General features: G+C 48.2%; 1 protein-coding gene across 3 annotated transcripts in view; it reads right to left on the bottom strand.

Annotated features, from left to right (window-relative positions):
• Positions 1-2,812: 2,812 nt before the first annotated feature.
• SRPK1 (SRSF protein kinase 1) overlaps positions 2,813-24,356 on the bottom strand; it is a 41,066-nt gene continuing 19,522 nt past the window's right edge. For all 3 annotated transcript variants that reach the window (XM_084754049.1, XM_084754047.1, XM_084754048.1), the window contains 10 exons: positions 19,050-19,156; positions 18,000-18,165; positions 16,141-16,166; positions 15,522-15,735; positions 14,752-15,159; positions 14,068-14,168; positions 10,438-10,545; positions 8,733-8,802; positions 6,169-6,261; positions 2,813-5,070 (listed from right to left, as the gene is read on the bottom strand). In XM_084754049.1, coding sequence (XP_084610175.1) covers positions 4,886-5,070; positions 6,169-6,261; positions 8,733-8,802; positions 10,438-10,545; positions 14,068-14,168; positions 14,752-15,159; positions 15,522-15,735; positions 16,141-16,166; positions 18,000-18,165; positions 19,050-19,156 — 1,478 coding nt within the window. In that variant the 3' untranslated portion in view covers positions 2,813-4,885. The remainder of the gene's footprint in view (positions 5,071-6,168; positions 6,262-8,732; positions 8,803-10,437; positions 10,546-14,067; positions 14,169-14,751; positions 15,160-15,521; positions 15,736-16,140; positions 16,167-17,999; positions 18,166-19,049; positions 19,157-24,356) is intronic.

The raw sequence follows: 24,356 nt of genomic DNA, 5'->3' as shown, positions 1-24,356 counted from the left end.
TCACCAACTTCAGCATTTTCCTCATCAGGCTGAAGACTTGTAAGGGCTCAGAAGTTAAATCTGATAGGCTGGGTTGGGCTGGATTAGCCTCTGGGAGTCTCGTTGGACACGTGATGCTTGCGATTTCTAGCCTCTGCACTTAGCTGGGACTTAGGGAGACCCAAGGCTGGTCTGCTGCATCTTAGAAGTCACTTTTTTTAAAAAAAGATTCATTATCATGTATACAGCGCTCTTCCTGCATGTACACCTGCAGGCCAGAAGAGGGCACCAGGTCACATTATAGACGGTTGTGAGCCACTATGTGGTTGCTGGGAATTGAACTCAGGACCTTTGGAAGAGCAATCAGTGCTCTTAACCTCTGGGCCATCTCTAGCCCACAGGCCACTTTCTAGTCAATGCTATCACAACACAGCAGTCTCACTGGGTAGTCCAGGTGAGCATCAAAATTGTAGCAATCCTCCTGCCTCAGCTTCCTGAGTGACGGAATTACAGGTGTACATTGCTATACCCAGCTATGGGGTGTTAAACACAGCACAACAAACAAACCCCAAACACTGTGCAGCTCATGGGTACTTTGTAGCGGAAGTTTTTATGTCTGTAAACATATTTTTGTTTTAATCCCAGCTGTGAATGGGGCTGATTCAGATTGTCCACAGCAGCAAACTGCCTAGTGTGGACTCCAAGAGGGGCGTGGTCTTTGTTAGCTACAAATAGTTTAATTCTGAGGACTCTGGAAAGGGAATAAATGCCAGAGGCCAGAGAAAGAGACAGACAGAGGCCCCAAGAAAGAATGCTGGTTCTCCCCCCCCGCCCATGCTGCTCCTGGTTGTTGATGCAGTTTGCTGAGAAGTTGGAGATATTTTGAAATGAAGATGGACTCACCCTAAGGAAATCAGCGACCCTAACCTGTGTAGCTAATGAGAACTACACACCACGCCCGCTCTCCCCACCAGCCTTCTCTTACCCGGTGTTGGAAGGGATGGGGGTAGAGAAGGAAGGTAGGTGTAAGAAACCAAAATAAGTCCGGCGTGTTGGTGCACGCCTTTAATCCCAGCACTCGGGGGGCAGAAGCGGGCAGATCGCTGTGAATTCGAGGCCAGCCTGGTCTACAAAGTGAGTCCAGGACAGCCAAGGCAATAGAGAGAGACCCTGTCTTGAAAAAAAAAAAACAAAAAACAAACGGAAAAAAAGAAACCAAAATAAAATAGAGATTAAAAAGTAGCTATTTGTAGTACTTGAAAAAGAACTTTTTATAAGCTGTGTGGTGGTGGCGCACGCCTTTAATCCCAGCACTCGGGAGGCAGAGGCAGGTGCATAGCTGTGAGTTAGAAGTCAGCCTGGTCTATAAAGTGAGTCCAGGACAGCCAAGGCTACACAGAGAGACCCTGTCTCAAAACAAAACAAAAGTACCTTTTATGACTAACAGAAAAACACCACAAATATAAAAGGCAAATTAAAATCTGGATCACTACATGGAGCAAGCAAGGCTTGGGGGCTGGAGAGATGGCCCAGTGGTTGAAAGCACCAGCTGCTCTTCCAGAGGACCCAGGTTCAATCCCCAGCACCCACATGGCAGCTCACAACTGTTAACAGTTCCAGGGGATCCAACACCCTCATACAGTACACGTGCAGGCAAACCACCAATGCACATAAAATAGAAAGAAAGGAAAGAAAGGTTGGTTCAAGGGTCAAAGTGCTTGCCTTCAAAGCCTGAGGAGATGCGTTCAATCCTAAAAGCCATGGTATAAGGAGAGAACCAAGCCTCCTCCTACTACCAACTCCCCCCACCCCCCATGCATGCACGCGTGGGCACACATACACATACAAACAATTAAAAAAGGAAACCGAGAAAGCCCTCTAAAAGACACCCAAGTATAGCCAGGGACAATGGTGTGTGCCTCTAATCCTCGCCGCTGGGAGGCAGAGGCTAGTCTGGTTTACATAGCGAATTCCAGGACAACTAAGTACATAGTGAGACCCTGTCTCAAATCTCCCCACACCCTAAAAAACAAACCTGACTCAAAAAAATTAAGTGGCAAATAAAACCAGTAAGAGACGCTTTTAGTTTCACCAGTATTCCAACACGCTCCAATCAAAGGAAGATGTACAGATAACAGGCACCAGATGGAGCCACGGCACCTGCATGGCTGAGGCAAGACAAGGTCTAGGCCAGTTACCCAAACCAAGGCGGAGAATGCCACTCAGGGCACAGCTCTGGTCCAGCATGTGCCAGCGCCCTTCAATGCACTTCTCAGGTTACATTATCAGAGGCCTTAAAAACATATTTCTGGCTCAACTGGAAACTTAAGGCATTGTGTCTATCAGTAATTTGACTAAGACCAAGAGGAGCAATAAAAATCCTTCACACACTGATGGGAACTGTTGTGGAGAGACCACGTGGGCACACGTGTACACGCATGGACAGGCCGTTGGCTCAGGTGCCTTCCTTTGTTGCTTACTCTTTGGGGGACAGGGTATCACTGCTCCAACAGACTCAGCTAAAAAATGGCTGGTCAGCAAGCCCTATGGATCCTGTCCCCATCCTTGCAAAGCTGTCATACTTTTGGCTTTTAATTTTCATGCCTGGCCCTTTTTTGTGGGGCTTGCATGGCAAACAGTCACTGACTTGGGCCATCTCCTGAATGTGGGAAATAAGCTCTGTATACACTTTTTTCAAAACACAGGCAAACCCCACAATGTAAGAGTTAGAAGCAAAATTACAAACCCCACAAGAGCAGGCACCCATGTTACTGCTTCATCGCATACTTAGCGAGCTGCTTGGCAACAAAGAAGAAAAACTTAGAAAACAAGGTTATTAAATACTCTGTTTATTGATCTGTATTTGTGAGGACACAAACAATGCACTCAGTAGAAAGAATACAAAACATATCAGGGCTTTATTCTTAACCAAGAGCCAACAGCAGTCCTCGGGTGAGGCTTGGCCTCTGCAGCATCGACTGTGCTCAGCCAAGCTCAGGAGCCACGGGTAGACAGCTCCTGCACTGCTGCCCGGCTCTCCCAGGTCCTCTGGCTCCTTACGTGGTAGGGGAAAGCCCTTATTTGGTGGGACTTGTTTCCAGAATGAAGTTCCAGGATCTCCCCCGAGTAAAATTCCCTGTGGAATCACTGATTGCAGCATGCCTGCTGTCGGCCTGGGTTTCTTGGTCATGTCTCCAGGATCCCTGTAGGCCCACAGCCGACCTGCTGGCAACAGCCTCAGGCAGGTCCGCTATTGCTTTAGATGTCAGTGCAGCCGACAACCCAGAGCGGAGTCAACTGCTGTGGGGTTTCCCTGCCGTTATGTGATGTCTTCTGCTCTCTATTCTGATAGGTGCATAGTAGCCTGACAGATTCTTTCTACAGGAACACGGCCGGTTCCAGCAGTAGCCAATCAAGAGCCAATGAATGGCCGGCCAGTTCCTCAGGTGACGCTGAGGAGTTACAGGAGGCTGCTCGCTGGTGAAGCCAATCAGAGGGTGACTCTCCATCTTCCACACAGGCAGCAGGCAGGGGCCATCTCACTCGGCTTGCTAGGGGAGCCTTGGCTTGCACCTCCGTGGCTTTCTGCAAGTAAGGGAGTGAGCTGCTCCCAGAGTGCTGTAGTCAAGGCCCACTTGGTCCTTGCTAAATGAGCAAGCAGCTGTCATGTGACCCCAAGCCTGTCCTCCTGATGCTTGCTTCACCTAAGGAACATGTAATGTTTAGGTAATCAAGTCTACAAGAGGCCGAGCCTAAAACAAAATTCACAAAGCCTTTTTGCATTAAGAAGAAAAAGCCTCAAGTACATTTCAATCATCTTAAATTGTAGTTAAAAACTTACACTATACAAGGAAATAGCAGCATAGGATGGCTAATGTCAAAACCAGAGGGGGAAAGAACGAGAAAAGCACCATCCTCCTGTCCCCTTGGCTCCTCACCCAAGGTTTCATGAAAGACCCCAAGCCTCTGAGAAATGACAACAGCAAAGCCACATGGGGAAACTGAGTCAAGCCAGAACTCTAGGCAAGGCAGGAAAAACTGGATGAAAGAAGAGAGATGTCTGGGAAGGACTTGGAATGTGGGAACACTCCCCAGATGGGACAGCTCTGAGCTCTGAACCCCAAACCTCCCATCCATTCACCCCAGTGCTCTAGTACAGGACAGGCGACTCAAGCTGAGAAGTGCCAAGAGGGTGCTCAAAACAGGAAGAGCAGACCAAAGCAACAGAAGACACGGACAAGAACTAGTTCCACACCACCCGAGGCTCCCAGGGACCGTCACTCGCTGCTTCTGTTCTGTCCACATTAAAAATCAGACTCCAGATTCCAGGGCCTTAGTGTGAGAGGACGAGAGGAATTGACAGTGCTCTCAACAGCGACAAAACGGTGCCCATCGAAAAACATATCATAAAAGTCGCAGGGGAAAAAATGTGAACATAGGAAACACAGAAAGAATCCAGGAAGATGAGGCGGCCTGGATACAGCACGTTTAATGTCTCCGCTGTTCACAGAATTCACACCGTTCCCCTCCTCAGCCGTGTGCTGGCAGCGGGATATGCACTAGAAAATACGACTCTTAGAGTCAGTGAATTAAGGACAGGCTCGCAGGTCTTACAGCTCTTTAAAAAGGGCACTGACAACCTAAAGGAAAGGGCAGGGCAGAGGGGAGGCTGTTCATACATTTAGTCTTTGGCAGAGCCCAACCAAGGCCAAATTCACCTAGGATGCCCAATGGCTGTGGGGATTTCCACAGGATCAAGGAAGCAAACCCAAATGAACATGTTGGATTAAGAAAAAAAATCAGAAACCCTTGAAGAAAGAGCTTCACCCTGAAAAGGAAAGAGGGGGTGTGTCAGAGGGAAGGGCCGGGTGGGTCAGTGATGAGCTCCATACAGAGGCAGGAGGGCTTAGGAATTCAGCCAGGGATGCCGGAGGCACTCGGCAGCAGTGGCTCTCTTCTCGGGGACGAGCTCCAGCATGGGCAGCAGGAAGCCCGTGAAGCCGGCGGCCTCCTCCTCGGGCCACTCGTATTTCTCCACCAGGACCTCCAGCAGCCCCCAAGGCTTCAGCTTGGTGATGTGTTTCAGGTCACCTGGGGGGAGACAGCACAGGCTCACAGTCCCACAAATGCTGCTTCAAAATGAGGCAATGATTTAAAAATAAAAGGCTTACAGCAGGACACATGTACACAAAAGTGCCAACAAATCTAGACTCGCAGCCTTAGCGGCACCACTCTGAATGCTCAACAAACGATAGGCAAATCACACAGGCCTTTGTGAGCCAGGCAGCCTCCACCACTGAGCTGTTCCTTCAACTTGAAGTGACAGTTTTCAGATTGTTTCTTGGGGTGCAATGGGGTCTTCCTATGTTGCCTGAAGTGACCCTGAAATCCTGGCTTCTGCCTCTTAAGCAACAGGAGCTAGGGGGCTCTATCCTGCCTGTATGATGCACTTAAAGGCTTATTAATAGCTTTCCCACTAGGCATGTCAGCGCACGCCTGTAACCCCAGCACTCGCAGAGGCAGGCGGATCACTGTGAGTTCAAGGCCAGCCTGGTCTACAAAGCAAGTCCAGGACAGCCAAGGCTACACAGAGAAACCCTGTCTTAAAAAGACAAAAAAGAAAAACAAAAACAAAAGCTTTCCCAGGGAAATGCTAAGAACCTCCACGTGCGGACATTTGGGCATCTTTTTCTGGGAGCCACCAAATCGCCCCCACTGTGACTGACTTTGAGCACAAAGGGACCCTTAAGAGCATCTTACCATTTTCCTGCTCAAGAGGCTTAAGCTGTTTCTCAAGATGCCCCCTGCTTGGGTTCCTCAGTGCTTGTTAGCAGCCATGAGGACAGGGGCATATGGCCCGACAAACATTAGCCCAGACAGCTCCTAGGTCCTTTGATTCATTTTCCATTTCAGTTTCACACTCAGTGTATGAGAAACACAGAATCAAAACATTTGAAGTAGGGGTGGGCACACACCTCTAACCCAGCAGGAGGATTGTAAGTTCCCTGTCAGCTTGGAAGACACAGAAGAAACCACCCAGACCCAGCTCAGTGCCTGCGAAGGCACGCTGAGGGCTCAGGCTGTGCTCACTCTCTGCAGCACCCAGGGAACAGGACCCAGAAACACGCACCTTCTCGTGTCAGACGCTTTTACCCCTTTAAGAACTGGGAACAAATAGATTTGCTTTACCTTTTTTGGTGAAAAATTCCTTGGAGTATTTTCCCGCCACAATGAGCTTGCGAGGCACCTTCCCCAGAAGTTCTATGATCAAAGCGATGTGATCTGCACACACAGGCATTTCAAAGCAATGAACACAAGAGCAGAAATGACTAAGTGCTGCTAGACACAGACAGAAGGTGGCAGACGCCACTGTATAGGGCACTGCATACTTGCTTTCTGTCCTAGAGGAGAAATGGACTGTATATTTAATGCAGAGTTCACTCCAAAGACACCAGCTCGGCACTGCTCCAGGCAGCCCAGAGGGAGATCCAAAGTTAACCCTGGCTGAGAAGCTCTAATGGCGAGTGGTCGCTGGGCTGGTCTACCTGAGACCGCGGAAGTCCTCTGACCATTCAACTCTGCCTAGCAGCTCTACAGCATGAGCGAGCCCAGTGGGCTGAGCCCAACAGGGTCAAAGTGAAGCAGGAAGCAAGGTTTTCCATGAGCACGTTCCCAATGGGGTAGCTGGTCAGTGACAAATAAAACCAATGTGTCCAGGGCAGACTGAGAAGACCACATATGTGCCTGCCCACCCGCACGCTTCCTAAGTTTGGAAGCCCATCTATACTACAGCTTTACTTTAGGCCATAAGCCTGGGTCTAGTGGGTTCTTCAGCCAGAGGAAACACCACATTAGCATTCCCAGATCACCACAATTGCTAAATAAATCACACACATTTAAAAGCCAAGGTGCAGAGGAACAGCCGGGTTTGGGGGCTGGCCTGGCCATGAGTCCGGACTGGAGGATGGAGTACAGGGTCCCTACATGGGACCTTTCATAGACTTTAACTTTCAGTTTGGTAGCTGAAGGTCCTATCCCATGTAACTGTAATCATTGTGTGTATTCTGTAGCATGTACTTTCATGGAATCTTGTCAAGCAAAGACACAGTATCTAAGAGAGAGACAGTAGGGCATTTTAAAGCTCTGTAAACCTGCAGCTCTGCATTTCTACAGCAGCAGCTTCTCCACCTTCCACAGGCCACAGCCCTTTAACACACACAGCTCCTTACTGTGCTGACCTGCAAGCATAAAATCATTTTCATTGCTACGTCATAACTCTACGCCACCTTCTAACAAGAGGCACGTGGAGTGACAGCTTCATAGAAACATGCCCTAACTGCACTGAGCAAAACAAGCAGGCTTCTGACCTGCCATTTCTCAACAGTGCTTAGAGTTTTAGCAAGGCATACTCACACGGCCTACTCCTATGCAAAGGCAGCAGCTGTGCTGCACAACAGAACAGAGGGCATTCCTGGCTCCACAAAGCCTGGCTCCCCAACATTTTTTTATTCACCAGAAATCTGGACATGAGGCTGGCAAAACCAGATGCTCCTCACTGTCTTCCCCACTGGCCTTAGGTGGAGCAACTGACAGTTTGTGCTTCACAGGGCCACAAAATTCAAATCCACTGTATTTTGTTTTAAAACAGAATTTTGTACAACTTAAAAAGAAAATAAACATAGCTTTAATTTGTAGAAAAGAGAAATGCTGGGCTGGGTGTGGTGCTGCCTCCAAGTAGTGTTGAAGATTAGATTAAAATTAGATTAATTAGATCACAGGGGACTGGAGAGATGGCTCAGAGGTTAAGAGCACTGGCTGCTCTTCCAAAGGTCCTGAGTTCAATTCCCAGCAACCACATGGTGGCTCACAACCACCTGTAATGAGATCTGGGTGCCCTCTGTACATGCAGAAAGAACATTGTATACATAACAAATAAATAAATCTTAAAAAAAAAAAAAAAGATTAGATCACAGGGGATTGGAGAGATGGCTCAGCAGCTGAGAGCACTGACTGCTCTTCCAAAGGACCTAGGTTCAATTCCCAGCACCCACACGGCAGCTCAAACCTGTCTGTAACTCCAAGATTTGACACTCTCATACAGACATACATGTAGGCATAACACCAATGCACATAAAATAAAAATAAATTAATTAAAAAAGAAGATTAGATTACAAATCAACATCAAGTCATAACTGACAGGTCATGTGAGCAGGGTGAAAACTCACTGACTTCAAGGAAGACAAGCAGATGCTGAAAAGGAAACTCGACAAAACAGAGAACCCCAAATTGGCAAGTCAGCCATTGTGGGCTGCTGGAGCTCTTCAGTATTTCTTTCTCTTTTTCTCCCCCTCCCTGTTTCTTAAACCAAGGGTGACCTCATAGAGCCCAGGCTGGCAGGCAAGCCTTCTGCCAGCTCTCCAGGGCTGGGCTTGCAGCCATGTGCCGTCTCCCCAGTGTAAGCGGTGCAGGGACTTGTTCTCAGGGCTCACACATGCCAGTGGAGCAGCCCAGCCACGAGCAGCCATCTTTACTATCTTTCTTTCAGTATCTTCTTCTCTATCTGACCCCAGTACAGGGTGTCTACTTTTAAACTTGTGAGAAAGAGCATCAATGTGTAGCCTAGGCTGGCCAAGACCCTGTGACCTTCCTGCTTCTGCCTCCTTAGTGCTAGGATGACTGCACTGTCCCACTCAGCTTCTCCACTTCCGGGGTCTTACGTGCACCTACCCCAACAGCTGGGAAAGGCAACTCACCTTCATCTCGCGTGTAATCCTCCCCTGAATGAGGCTCAAACAAATAGTCACCTGTGGCTAGTTCAAAGGCCTTAGAGAGAGAGAGAGAGAGAGAGACGACATGTGAAAGCATCCAAGACACAGAGTGCCTACTGCTAGGAGTCCTAACCTAGGTGACACAGCTGTAACAGTAAAAACCGGGGAAGAAAAAAAATACAACTGATCATCAATTAGCAATGACACTGCGGTATCCCACTGGGTAAAAGCAACTGTTGGCTCTGTTTATTAACAATTAAACTTTATTATACAACCCAACTAGCATATACAAGAAGGAAAAAAAGGTTAAAGGGACAGAAGAGTAAACCTCCTGGAATCCGTCGGCAGGACGGGTCCTTAGGTGTCTCTGTCTCACGAGCTGGTCCAGTCCCTTCCTCTCTCTCCGCGCCTTCTCCTTTTTCCTCTCTACCTCTTGTTTTTCACAACCAATATAAATTAAAGCACAAACAAACCAAAGTGGAAAAAGGAAAACAGAACATAAAAGCAGAGTGGATAGAGGTGATGAGCAGTGGGCTCACCTCAACCAACAATACAGTGAAGACAGAGAAGACTCAGAATGTTCCTTAATAATTGCACTTCACTCATTAGTTCCCCCTGTGTGTGTGACTGTAGTGACAACTTTCTTTCCCACCATGTAGGCCCCAGGCTGTCAGGGGCCTTTATCCAGCTCATAGGCCTACAATTCTGCATGTTCTAGCCACCAAGAGACCATGCCTGAGATGACTCAGATGCCATCACGACACTCTGTACCCCAGAAACATGCAGCTCGCTCGCACTGCTCTCCTCCAGCCACGCTGAGCTTCCCTGTGGCCAGGCAAGGGGGCCAACGGGTGTTCCAAATCACTTTTGAGAAGAGCAGCTCCCTCCTGTGCTGGAATCTCAAATCGTCTAGAAATGCAAACAGCCCTCCAGGTTCTGCTGATGTTTCTGACAGTCTTGACTGTGTGACCCAGGCTGGTCCTACCCTGGATCTTGGCAACCCTCCTGCCTTCCCGCACGCAGCCAGCCCTCTCCTCTGTAAGCCTTAATTCTGAGAACTTTGATCTTGTGGGACTAATGAAACAGTAACTAAGGTGTGCACAGAGGACCTTCCCTGGTGGTGACACAGTCCAGCAAGAGTCTTGTCGGTGTCTGCCTCCTCGCCCCCCATCTTCTCTGTTAGTCTGGCCCTGAATTTGTATCCACAGTAACAAAATGCTAAGCTACACTCCCTGAGCAAGTGGGAACCTTCAATTAATCCTGTGGTCAGCAGCTGACTTGGAAACGCCAGCCTTGAGGGCACTCGTGTAGGGACCATGTCATCAGCCTGTCTAGTATGAGCAGCCAGGGTCTTTCTGAGCATGGCTCAAGCCCACAAAACAATGATGCCTGCTGGCCAGCGCTGACCACCACAGACGGCCATAAAGGGGGAAAGCCGTAATCAAGGAACAACACACCCCAGCAGAAAGCAGTAGGTGACTGGGGCTACTGAACTGCAGAAGACACAAGCCTTCCCAGGGGTGTCCCCAGTCAGCAAACAGGTCAAGGATACTAGTTAGTAATCTACTAATACAGAAAACCAATGTCTCAGAACATCTGCTTTCATTACCCGCACCCCTAGGGGTTCTGTGAGCAGCTGTGTTGCTTTGCTAGAAAACTGCAGCTAGCAAACAGGCAAGGCAGGGCTTACCATGCACGCGGTGCTCCAGATGTCAGCAGGGGTGTTGTAGCCAGACCCTAGCAGGACTTCCAATGACCGGTACTGCCGCGTCTGGATGTCTTCAGTGAAATGCTTGTGCTGAATAATTCAGTGAGTGGAGATCCGTAAGAGTCATTTATTCAAAAAGAGAAAAACAAGAGAGACCAAAGTAAGTTCTCTTTAGCTAATTTCACAAGCATTGTTACAGTAAACATTTATCGGTTCAGCCTAAAATTGCTAAATAAAGACACAGAGTCCGAAGCGTGCTTTCCAGGCTGCCAGCTCCACGCTGGGCAGAAACTATACTAATACAAATGTACTCCTAAATTACGGTAAACAAACTACTCTAAACTGATGTATAATACATAGGACCCCAAGCTGCGATGCTCCAGCGGTCGGCCATTCTTCCCTCTGTCCCTCTCCCCTGTCAACCTTCTCTCCCTCAACTACCAAACTTGCTCTCCTTCCCCCAGCAAGCCCCGCCTTCCACTTCCTGTCCTTCTGCCCAGGTGATTGGCTAAACAGCGCTTTACTGATGGTCGATACATCCACTCAGCATTCCTCCACAATTCCTTTTAGTCTAATAAAAAAACAACAACAAAACTTTTACCTATACATTTATATCATCACACCAATATACAATATACACACACAAGAACCACAAAACAATAGTTATATTCATGTTATACTCATAATGTTTCGCTGTCTTCCACCCCATCAGAGACTTGAGAAGGAATAAAATTAAATAGCTGAGTGAACAGGAAGTGCAGGTTAGCAGCTTCCAAAATGGGGGTGGGGGGGGTGGAGAGAGAAGAGACAGAGACACTTTGCTAACTGAACAGTCACTCGAAACTCTTTAACACATTGGAGCATCCTCTTCAGCCTTCTGGCCCACTTTATCTGACAGGCATGTTGGTGAGGCAGGGACTGCTGAGGACTTGCCTACCCTGTCTTGGCCGAGTTAGGCCGTCAACTTCACCTGCATCCCAGCTTGCCCATTTCAGGCAGAATTCTGTCTGTGGCAGAAAACAAGGACATTTTTTGCCCAGTGGCTGGTTTGCCACATCTGAAGCCATCTCCATAAGGAGGCTCCTCGATGCTCATTACCTTCTTTGAGGCAGGCTGGGTGTTGCCAGGAGTCAACCTGTCTCATTTTCAAAGAATCCTCAAAACAAAATTTCTTTAAATGCCATATTCTGTAGGTCTCTGAGGTTTTTGAAGACTTAATCTAAATATTTTACTTTATCTATCTATTAAACCTAGGATGTATAGTCTTGTGATAAAATTGAATAGTACAATGAATTAAAAAAAACTTATTTTACATCACTATCTAATATTCTATACCAATGAATTAAAAATAGCTTTGCCAGTAACAATTAAGGCCTTAAGCTGAAGAGTAGATTCAATAATCTACCTTTTGTCCTATCATTCCTATATACTTCTATATTCTCAGAGAAAAATCCCTGAGTCCAACCTCGTTCTCTCTCTGAACAAAACCAGTAATAAATAATACAACCAATTCCCAATGAAGATAAATATCCATAGCCCAAAACCTTACTCAACCCCCCTTTAAGGGAAATGGGAGGGCATTCTCTTTTTGAGACTTCTTCAGGCTGATTTGGGATGAATAATACCTATACAGGGGCCCACATAAAACTAGGAAAATGGTTAAACAAGCTGAGATAGCATTTGTGGTCCAGGCTCTAAACGTTGAGCAATGCAGGCTTAATGAAAGTCCTGTGTGGGACAGTCTGAAATGCTGGACCAACTGGAGCCAGGAGCTTCCTCCAAAGCTATCCTGGGAGATGCTCTGCTCTGATGACGGGCGAGCCAAGGCCATATTAGACCTAGACACACGGGAGGACAATCAGCACACCCAAGCCTGGTGGGGTAGGCGAGCGGCAGCACCACACTGGCCACGACAGAAAGACCTCATACAGCATGGAGAAGAATTTCACTCGCGAGGCACAGACAGCTCTGTTAATAGTCACAGCAGGAAAGAGCCTTGCCAAATTGTACTGTAATAAATAAAATACACAGAGCACCAGAAACGGAAACAGCAGAACACTGAGAAAAGCAGGCCGGCCCTTCAGGATGATGCAGATTTCTTAGATGCCAGGAGTGCTTGCTGAAATGGTGGGTTTCAGGTTCTGAAAGGCAGCCAGCCTGTGAGCCGCCCAGGCTGCCACGCCTATCCTAGCAAAACAGCCCCTTACAACTGTGGGAGAAAGACCTGGCCCAGTAAGAGCCAGGCTCCAGGAACTAACGACCCTTAGACCAGCTCTACACACAAGCCCTTGAAGGAAGCCTTGACTACAGGCTGCTGTTGGACTGAGGGCACTGCTTTTCTCCTATCATACTGGTTTGAGCCATCACAGGTGAAGGGCAGGCGGGCGGGGACACAGCACAATGCATTACCAGCTCCCAGGCAGGAACTTGTCCCAGGGAGTGAAAACCTAACCAGGCAGATGCTGGATTTAAAGTCAAATCTGCACTGACTCTAAACCACACACGGTAAAACTGATACATAAAGACAAAGCAAACAAAAACCCCAACCCAAAACAAACAAAAACAAGACTCAAGCGTTTTGGAAATCATATAAAATCCCATTAATGAATGCCAGAAGTTGGCAAATTGAAGAAATGGCTGAAAAGTGAGAACTGACTAGCGTGCAGCCAGGTGGGACACCCAGCACCCAATGTGAAACGGTGAAGAGATTATAGACATTTCAGCAGTGATCCGTGAAAGGTAGCACCCAGGACAAAGGAAATAGCTATGGTAGGCCTGAGTGTGACCCCCAGCACCGACGTGGAAGACAGGCGGGGACGGCACGGAGGGTCTCTCCAGGAATGACGGGCAGGGCAAGCTAGTTGAAGAACGGTTAGGCCCAGGTTCAGTGGAGGCCCTGTGTAAAGGAGGGCTGTCCAGTCAGGAACAGTGGCACACGATGCCACTACTCAGGTTTTGGTATTTTGAGACAGGGTTTCTCTGGGTAGCCCTGGCTGTCCTCGAACTCACAGAGCTCTGCCTGCTTTTGCCTCTCCAGTGCTGGGACTAAAGGTGTGCTGCACTACCACCACCACCACCACCACCACCACCACCACCACCACCACCGGGCTGCAAAGAAACTATTACTTTAAAAAAAAAAAAAAAAAAATATATATATATATATATATATATAAAATCACATGTATTTTGAAGTTAAGTAACAGAACACTTCAGCACAAAGCCTCTGATGCAGCCATTCCCTGTGAGCTGACTCAGGACCCTGCATCTAGGGATGGCCATTGTAATGGCAAGTCCGCAGTAACAGGCACACTTGCAATACACACAGCCAACCGAATCTCCATCAATGCTGGGTCAGCAAAATGGTAACTGAATTGACAAGGCTACAGCTTTGAAAGTCACCGTGCACTCTGAGGATGGAGCTGTGTGAGGGAGGAGGGTGTGACAAGGGCCCCTGAGGGCAAAGTGACCAAAGGCGAGGAACAAGCCAGCAGGCGTGACTGAAGCGGAAAACGGAGCTGGTGGGGCTTGGGGTTGATTTCCCCCCACAGTATCCTCCTTTCCATACTTTGCTAAGTCAGTCATTTCAAAACACAGCACAGGAGTGTGACTCACCACCCAGCAGGCGTTCCCAAGGTCAGCGATCTTCACCTTGAGTTTTTCAGCATTTTTTGGCTCAAGGGGATTAATAAGAAAGTTTCCAGCAGTGAATTTTCCTACAGACAACAGCCATTATCAGTAAGAATTTAATGAATCTGATAGCCTAAGGGAAACAAAGGTCTCCACAGTGAGACTTAGCTAGTTAGCCCCCCCACCCCCGGGGCAAGTGATGAGGAAGCTTTCTAAGCCTCCAGTTTCTAGGGTGCAAAACCCCCACAGGACGCATTTAAACTTAGCTACGGACTGGAGACATGGCTCAGTGGTCTGCTCTTCCAGAGGTCCTGAGCTAAATTCCTAGCAGCCACATGGCGGCTCACAACTGCCTGCATCCTCTACTGCCCTCTTCTGGCTGCAGGCGCACATGCAGATGGACAGAGCACTCATATATAATGAAGTAACCTGCACACCAGGAGACGCAGCTCAGGAGTGGAATTCCTGCCCAGAGCACACAAAGTCTGCCCACCACACCTGCTTCACTGAAAAACAAATACCCCTCTCCCCACCAAAAAAAACCCAAACCTGACGCCTGCTGTAAACCCGAAGTTACAAAACCCTCGGCACCAGTGTGCCCAGGGATTCGAGCCCAAACTGCGCGGGCAGAGCTGTGGGGGGCAGAGCTGCGGGGGCTGTGTGTGGTACCTTTGCTGTCCAGCGGCCCGTTGTGCTCCTGCTCATCCCCAGAAGGTGTCTCCGCCCGAATGCTGTCCTCAAGATGGTTGGTGTCCTGCTCGCTGAGTGACTGCTCTACAGAGGACTGGCATGTCATGGTCTCTGACACCTCAGAGGTCACAGGTGTGCAAGAGTCCGTTTCTTGAGATGTACTGCTATCTCCATTTGGGGAGTTTAGGAAACTAGGTTCCTGCTTCAAAGTGTGCACATCACAGTCATTAGCATTATGTAGATCCTCTTTAAGCCTCGTTGTTTCATTATTACTGTTTTCAGTGTAATTAGCGATTCCAATTACTCCATTGCAATTAACTTCTGCTGTACCACCCTCTACGTCGTGTTCTGTGAGTGTCTGATCCTGGCCTGGTGAACTGGACTCTTCTGAGGAACAAAGAGAGAAGGATGCATGTGTGTGCAGTTAACAACGGGACAATTGTCACAAGATTAAAGCATTTTCTAGAGCTCATACTGAGTGGCATAAAAACAAGACAGCAGCCCTCTAACAGCTGCTGACGGAGGACAAACACTTCATCCTTACCCAGTAGCTACAAGTCTAGCTCCACTTCTGGGGAGAAAGCAACAAGTTACACTTTACCACGCCGGCCTACACTACGGCCAGGTCTCAGTCCTCACAGGACACCCCCACAGACGAGCTGCATACATGAAACCAAACATCACATAACAACGATAACAACCAGTGCTCAAGTGTGCCATGAAGTCACTGTCGCAATGCTCTGTTATACCAAGTTTCTCTCGGGTCATTTTATTAGGTGGGTTCTCTGTCAAGGGTCTTTCAACAGGACTCTCTGATGCTTCTTGCTTGTTAGGTCTTTTTTGCCCAGGGCCCGGCTCTTTCTCCATTTCCTCAATTTCCTGTATTCGCTTCTCTAGTAATTCTGCCTGGCGCTTCTGCTTCTTCTTCAATTTCTTCTTCTTATTCTTTGACATTTTGTCAGCCTGGGCGGAGATTACAAACAGATAAGGCCTTCAGGTGGTTAATCCATTACCCCTGGTTGGAGACAACTGTTAACTTTAATTATTTCCTAATTAAATTCCACTCTTTCCCTGGTATTTCATTAATGTAAAATCTGAAGATTTTCTACAAAACTGAATAAAAAAGGACATTTGTCTTCTGGTCTGTGGGGCTTGTTACTCAGACACCTCTGTTACAGAAGCCTCATCAGGACAAACTTGCTGACGACACGATGGCATTTACTGGAGAAAAATCACAGAAGCGCAAGACATAGTCTTTTTCTTTCCTTTCCAAAGCCTAACTAAGCAAGCCATGACCCTTCACATCGCACCCGCGCCCAGCACCCAGAGACCAGGAGTAACACAGAAGCACTGTGTGCTTGTACTTACTGGCTTAGGTTGTGGAGCAGTACTGACTGAAAAGAAAGAGAAAAACAGTGAGAGTCCCGGCACTGGCAGGCAAGAAGGCAGGTTAGGGGCCCTCCCCTCACACAGTCTACCCTGCCTAAGTGACACTGCAGGAAGCTGCATTATTTTTTAAGAAAACAACAGAAAGATGACAAATGTTATTTAAGTAGTCTGTTTGTTTTTTAGGGTGCGGGGTTTTCAAGGCAGGGTTTCTCTGTGTAGCCTCGGCTGTCCTGGACTCACTTTGTAGACCAGGCTGGCCTGGAATTCACTGCAGGCCGCCTGCCTCTTCGTCCTGAGTGCTGAGATTAAAGGCATTGTTTGTTTTTTTAAAAAGGCGAGGCCTCACTAGGTAGACCTGGCTGGCCTCAAACTCATAAATTCACTTGCCTCTGTCTGCTGAAATTAAAGGCGTGCACCTCTTCGGCCAGACTGTAAAATGCTCTCCCCACCAGTGCCCGTCTATGCAGAGCCAGGCTCAGTTAATGCCACAGCTGCTCACACCAGCGCTGCGCTTCCCACGCACAGCAGCCAGCATTCCTGCCTCTTTATGTTTCCCTCTAGCACTTGCCAGTTTTATTTCTTTTAAGAAAAAAGAAAAAAAAAATAGCATTTGGATGCAGTGGTACACTCGGGAAGCAGAGGCAGGCGGTTCTCTGTGAGTTCGAGGCCAGCCTGGTCTACACAGTGAACCCAGGACAGCCAAGACCACACAGAGAAACCCTGGCTCGAGAAACCACCAACAACAAAAAGACAGAGAAAGAAAAAAAGAAAAGAAAGGGAAACGCATGGCGTTTTTACTGTGTGGCTTTGTGGCACAATGCATGCATGTGGAGGTCAGAGGGCAACTCTGGAGTCAGTTTCCCACTTTTGCCTTGTATGGGTTCTAGGAATCAAACTCTGCTCGGCAGGTGTGCAGGGCACATGTCATGTGCTGGTGCGCTCCCTGCCACTGTAGAAGGGTGATCTGGGGCACGTTCCAGGTGACGGCTGGGCTGGGCTGCGTTGTTACAGCTCCTCCCCAGGCCGTGAGGGTGGCCATGCAGTTCAGGCTCCTCTCCTCTTACGGCTGAGCCCTCTGCATCAGCGGCCGCCTCCTGCTGCTCATCTGCTCTTCCTTCCAAGGAACAAGTGTCAAGAGCTTCTTCCAATACAATCCAGCTTCTAAAACGAAACTCTGCACAGCCTATGGCAAAGCTGCCCAGTCAGCAATCGCCACACACTGAGCGCAGCACCGTGGCACTCTTCCAGCTACGCTACCAGGTGACTGGGCTAAGGTGTCCTCATCAGTGAAGACAGCTGCGGTTCTCCCCGGCCATGTCACCTAGTCCTCACCAAGTGTGTGAGCACCAATGGGCAAATACATAGGGAGCGCCCAGTGTCACGCACAATTACAATCTAGGCATCGGGGGCCTGAGACACAAGGATCGGGAGCCCAACTCAGCCTAGGCTGGTGTGTAAGAAGACACTTGCTACCCAGGCTAACTACCTGGGCCTGACTCCCCAAGACCCACCCGGTGGTGCACTGACTCCCACACACCGTCCTAATGTCCACACGCACAAAAGCTGCCCTTACAAAGTCAACATTTTAAAGTCCTTAAAAAACAAACAAACAAACCAACCTTAAAACAATAATTTAAGTCAGATATTTTACTGTGTAGATATTTTTATCTAAAAAACAACTGCTCATTTTCTTCCCATTTGGAAGAATCCTGGTAAGTGTCTTGAACGTTGCTGGTGTTTCTAAAGTACCTTCTCAGTGAGTACTGTTCCATGGTCTATGACCAAGTGAGAACAGAATTCTTCTTGAGGTTCTGACTCAAGCAGAGCTGCCCATGTACCTGCAGACCCAGAAGGTGGGGGCGCTCCAGATCGCTGCCATTCTGCGGCTTCTGCAGCCAGCCTCCGAACGTACTGGTCGTTCACTGACAACAGGATGTTCTCTGGCTTGATGTCAGTGTGGATGATGCGGCACTTGGTGTGTAAATAGTCCAGACCCTGCAGCACCTGAATGCAAATAAAGCAGAATCTCATCAATACAAAATCACAACACACTTTAAAAAACCAAAGAGTAGGCTCAGCCGATGAGAATGCTGGCTGTTCCTCCAGAAGACCCAGCTCAACTCCAGTCTCAGGGAACGCAGCGCCCTCTGCCGGTCGCTTGTCTACACCAGGCACACATGCGAAGCAGACATGCAGGCAAATACTACACTTTTTTTTTTCTCCCCAGGACAGGGTTTCTGTGTAGCCCTGGCTGTCCTGGACTCACTTTGTAGACCAGGCTGGCCTCAAACTCACAGAGATCCACCGCCAGGCTCCACACACTTTAAAGAAAATTTTATTTACTTATTTATATTATTTTATGTGCACTGGTGTTTTGCCTGCATGTGTGTCTGTGTGAGGGTGTCAGATATTGGAGTTACAGTTGTGAGTTGCCATGTGAGTGCTGGGAATTGAGCCTGAGCCCCATGGAAGAGCAGCCAGTGCTTTAAACCCCTGAGCCAACTCTCCAGCCCCCCCCCCTTTTTTTAAAAAGCACAATGTCAGCTTTTGTGTCTGGTGTTAGGAATCCAAACTTAGGTCTTCACACTCAGGGGCAGACCCTTCCCGAGTGAGTCATTTCCCAGCCGTGATCATTAGTTTCTAAAGTTTTGTTATGAACAGGAAACACCTGACATTTTTATATAAAAAGGTACCATAAGCCAGGTGTAGTGGTGAAAGCCTTTAAAATCCCAGCACCCAGGAAGAAAATGTAGGCCTCAGTTCTGGGGCAGCATGGTCTATACAATTATAGGTTTCTCCCCTGCCCCCCTCCCAAAAAAAGAGAGAGAGCAATCCCACGGGCCTGAGGGGAAGCATGCCACACACACAGCAATGACCAACATACATACTTGCTGGATGATTTTTTTGACACAAGGCAGCGGAAGCCCCTGATAGTTGGACTTGATGATCCACTTGAGTAGATGATGCCCCAACACTTCAAACACCATGCAGATATCTAGGAGTCCGTTAAGAAAAAGGATGCACAAGAAAACAGGCAAACGTGGGCCCCACCACAATAAAAACATCAAGGCTACTTTTTCAGTCACAGAACTACTTTGCAATTATGAAGCTTTCAATAATGACATCTGTAATCAGTGACAACTCACAGCAGAGAACTGTGAGGAAGGCCAGTTAGGGCTGAGAGTGAGCACATTAACACACTCAGATGGTGAAAGGGAAGAAAGGTCTGGGTGTGCAAATGGTCAAAGTGGCAGGCTCAAGGGCTGGTCAGATTCAGGTTTCCTTCAGCATCACTGAGGCAACACTCCCACTCTCACAGGTTCAAAGTAAAGAACACAGTCTTCCTTAGCAACAATGAGAAGGTAAAAAAAACTTAGCTGGAAAGGAGAAGATGACACCAACATGTTTTTGTCTCTAGTGGAGTGGAACACGCCTAGGGTTTTGTGAGACAAGCTCCCAACACTGGGTTACCCCTCCTCTGCCGACATTTTAAAAAACAGCTCTGACTTGCTTTAGAGAGCTGTGCTGTTCAGCCTGGTGCCACTGCACTCTTCCCGCCTGTATGCTGCACACCCTATGGCAGTGCAGAGGCTCTGCAGACGTGCTGGTGCTGACCAACTCAGCTTCTAAAGACTGGAAAGCCAAGCTGCAGGCCTAACATTTTGATGCTAAAAGGAAGCCTAAGCTTTCTGAGATGGCCAGGCCAGGCCTAGGCCTATTCACAAGGTAGTTGTGGAGACAGTACAAGAGCAGTAGGCAGCATCTCTGTTGCTAACAGGACCATGTTAGTGTGTGGCACCATTCTGAGGGACATTATAAGTTACTATACTACTTTAAAATGAAAGTTAATATGAATACAGAATTTGAGGAAGGGCAAAAGAAAGTTTCCTAGAAAAAGCCAAATAATAAATATACATGCTGTGGTAACAGAAACAACATTCCTATTTCCAAGAAATACACAAACAATAAAACAGCCTGTAAAATCTGCAGGTAAACTAACAGACCAGTGTGGAAACCTCCTCACAGATACTGATTAGTACTAGTGATAAGTCACATCATTTGCTGATTCAATATAATAAAGAGCACACATCACTCACACACAACGGATAACCCAAGAAAAGAACCACACAGACCTAAATTAAGGGATGAACAAGTAGCTTTTGTTTTTAAGCAACCTCAGGCAACACATAACAGGGCTCCATTTGCGCAACTCAAACAACCATGAACAGGGGGCAGTGGCACTGGGCAACAGGGGCAGTAGTCCCAGAGGGGAAGGCCTTGAGACTCTCCAGGCAGTCTCGTGAGCTGTGAACCTAGGGCGTCCCAGACAGGGACAACGCACAGCACAAGCTGCCAAAGGGAAAGTGGGACCACCATGGTAGACGTCTGCTGCTGCTCCCTTCAATTACTCCCACGAGTGCTCAAGCACTGGGGCAAGGAAACATCTTAAAGTGTTTCTGTGCACTGTGTCAGCGTTACCCTTGTATTATTCAAATGCAGATCTGATTACAGGCTGGACTCTGGCACTGTCATTTTTAAGAAGCATCTCAAGTCTCAATGTTTTATAAAACATCGCCTTCTGATTGGTTTTAATAAAAAGCTGATGGTGGGAGGGGTACTTCCAGGTGGGGAGAGGTAATCATCAGATGAAGAAGCAGGTGCCAGACAGACTAGAAAGGGCAGATACTGGACCACATGGCTGGGACACAGGCCAGGCCAGTATTGCAGCGTTAAAGTAACTTAGAATCTGCTCAGATTACTGCTGTAAGTCTTCGGGTCATTACTCGGGAGCTGGGTGGGCACGGTGCATAAAATCCTTACTGATACAGGGAAGGATCAGAGTGTAGGCCAGGAACCAGCCTCTGCTCAAGGGCTAAAACACTGTTCAAAAAAAAAACAAAAAACAAAAAACCCAACCCAAAAAACAAAAATTCAGTCACAAGGTCCTGGATAAAAAAATAATATTCAGGGAGGTTACTACTCCTGAACCAAACACTGTTTGGCTGAATCAGAAAAGCAAATCTTGAAAGGATAAAACCACTCTACAAAGCCAGGAGGTGGTGGCGCATGCTTTTAATCCCAGCACTCAGGAGGCAGAGTCAGGATCGCTGTGAGTTCAAGGCCAGCCTGGTCTACAAAGCAAGTCCAGGACAGCCAAGGCTACACAGAGAAACCCTCTGGGGGAGCCATGGGGGGTGGGGAGGAAACACTCTACAACTAACACAATTGCAGGCACCCTGGAATAAATGCCAAAGATTTATAGTAGTAACATCAACCATGTGTAGCGCATACTAGGAAACAAAAGCTGCAGGGAAGCACCTAAAGCCAGAGCCACAGTCACCAGCCAGGACCTAACCTGAACCTGATGCAGAACCACAGGAGTCTCCATCAGCAGACGGGGATGCAGCAGAGCTGGGGATGCCTGCATAAGGACACACACATCCTTGTTACACTCTCCACATCCTTTACCAGACACCCTGCCTATAACCTAGCGCTAGGGAGGAGGCAGGAGGATCAGAAGTTTCAGTGTCACCTTCTGAGCTGAAGGCCAGCCTGGTGTGTATGAGTCCTTGAGTGGGGACAAGAGAGCTGTGGGCTGTGAAACACTAATCTCAATACTGATGACGGAGTGTAGAGGCGTCAGCTGCCAAGATTCAGAATGCTCTGGCCAAGTGCTGGGAAGAGAAGGGAGCACTGCCTAGAAATGAGGCTAAGATGAAGACAGAGCAAGGCCAGGGCTGCACCTGGTCTCTGAGGCCTTGAGCGTAGGGCTGTATAGGCACAGGTCAATGTGAGGGGAATGTGCAGGCCTGATGGACAGGACACAACTAAAAAAGGACAAAGGTCAAGCACAACTGTATTTCTGAGTGAGGTGCGGCACATGTGTGTCTGGGTTACTGGGTGTTTCAGATGGGTCAAGACACAGAGGAATTATGACTACAGCCATAACAAACAGAAGGCAAAAACCGGCCACAGGGCTGTCAGATAAGAGCCCTCCGCCCCGCTGCAGCTAATTGGATGTGGTACAAGGAGTGGCAGGTAAGGCCAGGGACGACGCCGATCCGCAGAGGGGCCCTGCCTGCATGGGAGAGCCCAGCTTTGAAGTGCTCCAAACAGTAAAGCAGCACAGCAAAGCCCATCATCCTCCAGAGAAATAGGCAGATAAAAACACAGCTGCTCCATCTGCAGGAGCCGCCCGTTCTGGCCCAGCCCCCACAGGCTCGGTCCGGGAAGGGTTAGGAGGTGTGCCTATTAGGGAAGGGCTTTGAGGTTTCAAAAGCCCCCAGCAGGCCAGTGTGTGTCTGCCTGGTGCCTGAGGATCAGCATGCAAAGTTCTCCGCTCTTCCCCAGAACCATGCCTGCCCGTGTGACACCGTGATAGTGGACTAGCCTCTGAAACTGCCAGCTAGTCCCCAACTGTTAAATGCTTTCCTGTGTGAGCTGGCTTGGTCAAGGTGTCTCCTCACAGCAATAGAACTCTAAGACACTGACACCTTAGCGAGCGTTGGTAACTGATAAAAACCCAGTCATCTGATGCAGGAGGTATCACCAGAAAGGCCTGTGATGGTTAGCAACACCAAGCACACCCCCGGTGGGGAGCTGAAATTTCACCACACACCAGTACTGCTTGGTGCTGGGCAATTTAACAAACGAGGGGCTGCGCTTGCATGGCACTCACTGAGGTGTCTATAGCACAATGGCTGTTTAGGTCACTGGTCATGGTTAAAGTCTATGTAAAAATTATAATATATAATTTACCCATCAGTCTTGTTCCCACTTGCAGGTTGTTTCACTTCCCTTCACCAACTTGTGGTGGGCTAGGAGGGAAAGTGACCAGTGTGAGGGGGAGACAGGTTTTGGTGGCTGTTTCTGGGGAGTTAACTGCTTCTGTGCTTGGTGCCACTCAACTACACCCTGCTGATAACACGAGGATGTTCTGAGACAGGGGCTCACATGTAAGGAGCAGTCAGGGTTAGGCTTTCTGGTGGAGCTAGTTATAACTGAGCAGAACATTTTATGTAAGTAATTCATGAGTGAGATGCTTCGAGGCCTCACAGTGGCAGGGTGCTGGCACTTTTTATTGTTACTGGAGTTGTTTGGGGCAGTGACAAGGAAAGTAAAACAAAGCATGACCAAGCGAGGAGGAGGAGAAGGCACGGTGGTGCAGGCCTGCCACAACTGAGGCTGGTTTGTGTCTCTACAGTGAGCATCTGGCCAGCCAGGGCTGCAGAGTGACAAGAAAGCATGAATAGCTCTTTTTGATTTTGTTATAACTGGAACAGATACCCTAATCTTAGTTTTACAAACTAACTTTTCAAATCAGGTAAAATCTAGAAGATCTGTAGCTGTGTTTTTACTAATTGTTAGTTTCTTTGGTGGTAAGCAATGGTAATAACAAGGGGGAAAATTCTAAAAGATTAAAAGTTTTAATTGTGTGTCAAGGGAGTTTGAATTGTACATTTAAAATACTGCTTTGGGCCTTCCAGATGGCTCGGTGTCTTAGGGCTGCAGAGACACTTGCCACCGCCCCTGATGATAAAAGCTCAATCCCCAGTTCACATAGGCTAAGTTATCTTTTGACCTCCACAGGCATGCCAGGACATTTATGGGTTTGCAGATACAGTAAGCAGAATGTAAAGTTACTAGCTTGAATTCTATGGGCAGAATGGTACCAGTAACAGCCATCTGTTCAATTCAGATAGGTGGTGTAACTATCGGAAGGGTGTGTGTGTCTGCTGCTATGATTGCTTAAGATTGAGAAATAAGACCCAGGGAGCTGAAGAGATGGAGCAACAGTTAAGGGCACAGGCTGCTTCCCAGCTCCCACAAGGTGGCTCCAACCCTTGGTAACTAACTCTAGTTTCATGGTTTCCAAGACCCAATTCTGGTCCCACCAGACTATGTATGTAGACACACAGGCAGGCAGACGCTCCTGCCCACTAAGGAGGCCTACCAGTACCCAGCTGCACTCCTCCTCCCTAGTGGATGCTGCACGAGCAGCGTCAGGTCTCATGTCCGCACAGCTGGCTGTGGCTCACTGTACATCACATGGACCTGCCCATCAGCAAACTTTAGAGCTTCTTCCAGCTCTAAAAATCTAAACTTTGACAGACCTGTTCTAACTCACTTCTTTTAGGTCAGGAGAGAGAGAGAGAGAGAGAGAGAGAGAGAGAGAGAGAGAGAGAGAAAGAAAG

This window comes from Acomys minous (assembly GCF_964271855.1).
Source record: "Acomys minous genome assembly, chromosome: 13".
In the NCBI taxonomy this organism is placed as follows: Eukaryota; Metazoa; Chordata; class Mammalia; order Rodentia; family Muridae; genus Acomys; species Acomys minous.
Note: the sequence above shows the minus strand (reverse complement) of the source record. Positions and strands in the feature narration are given on the sequence as shown.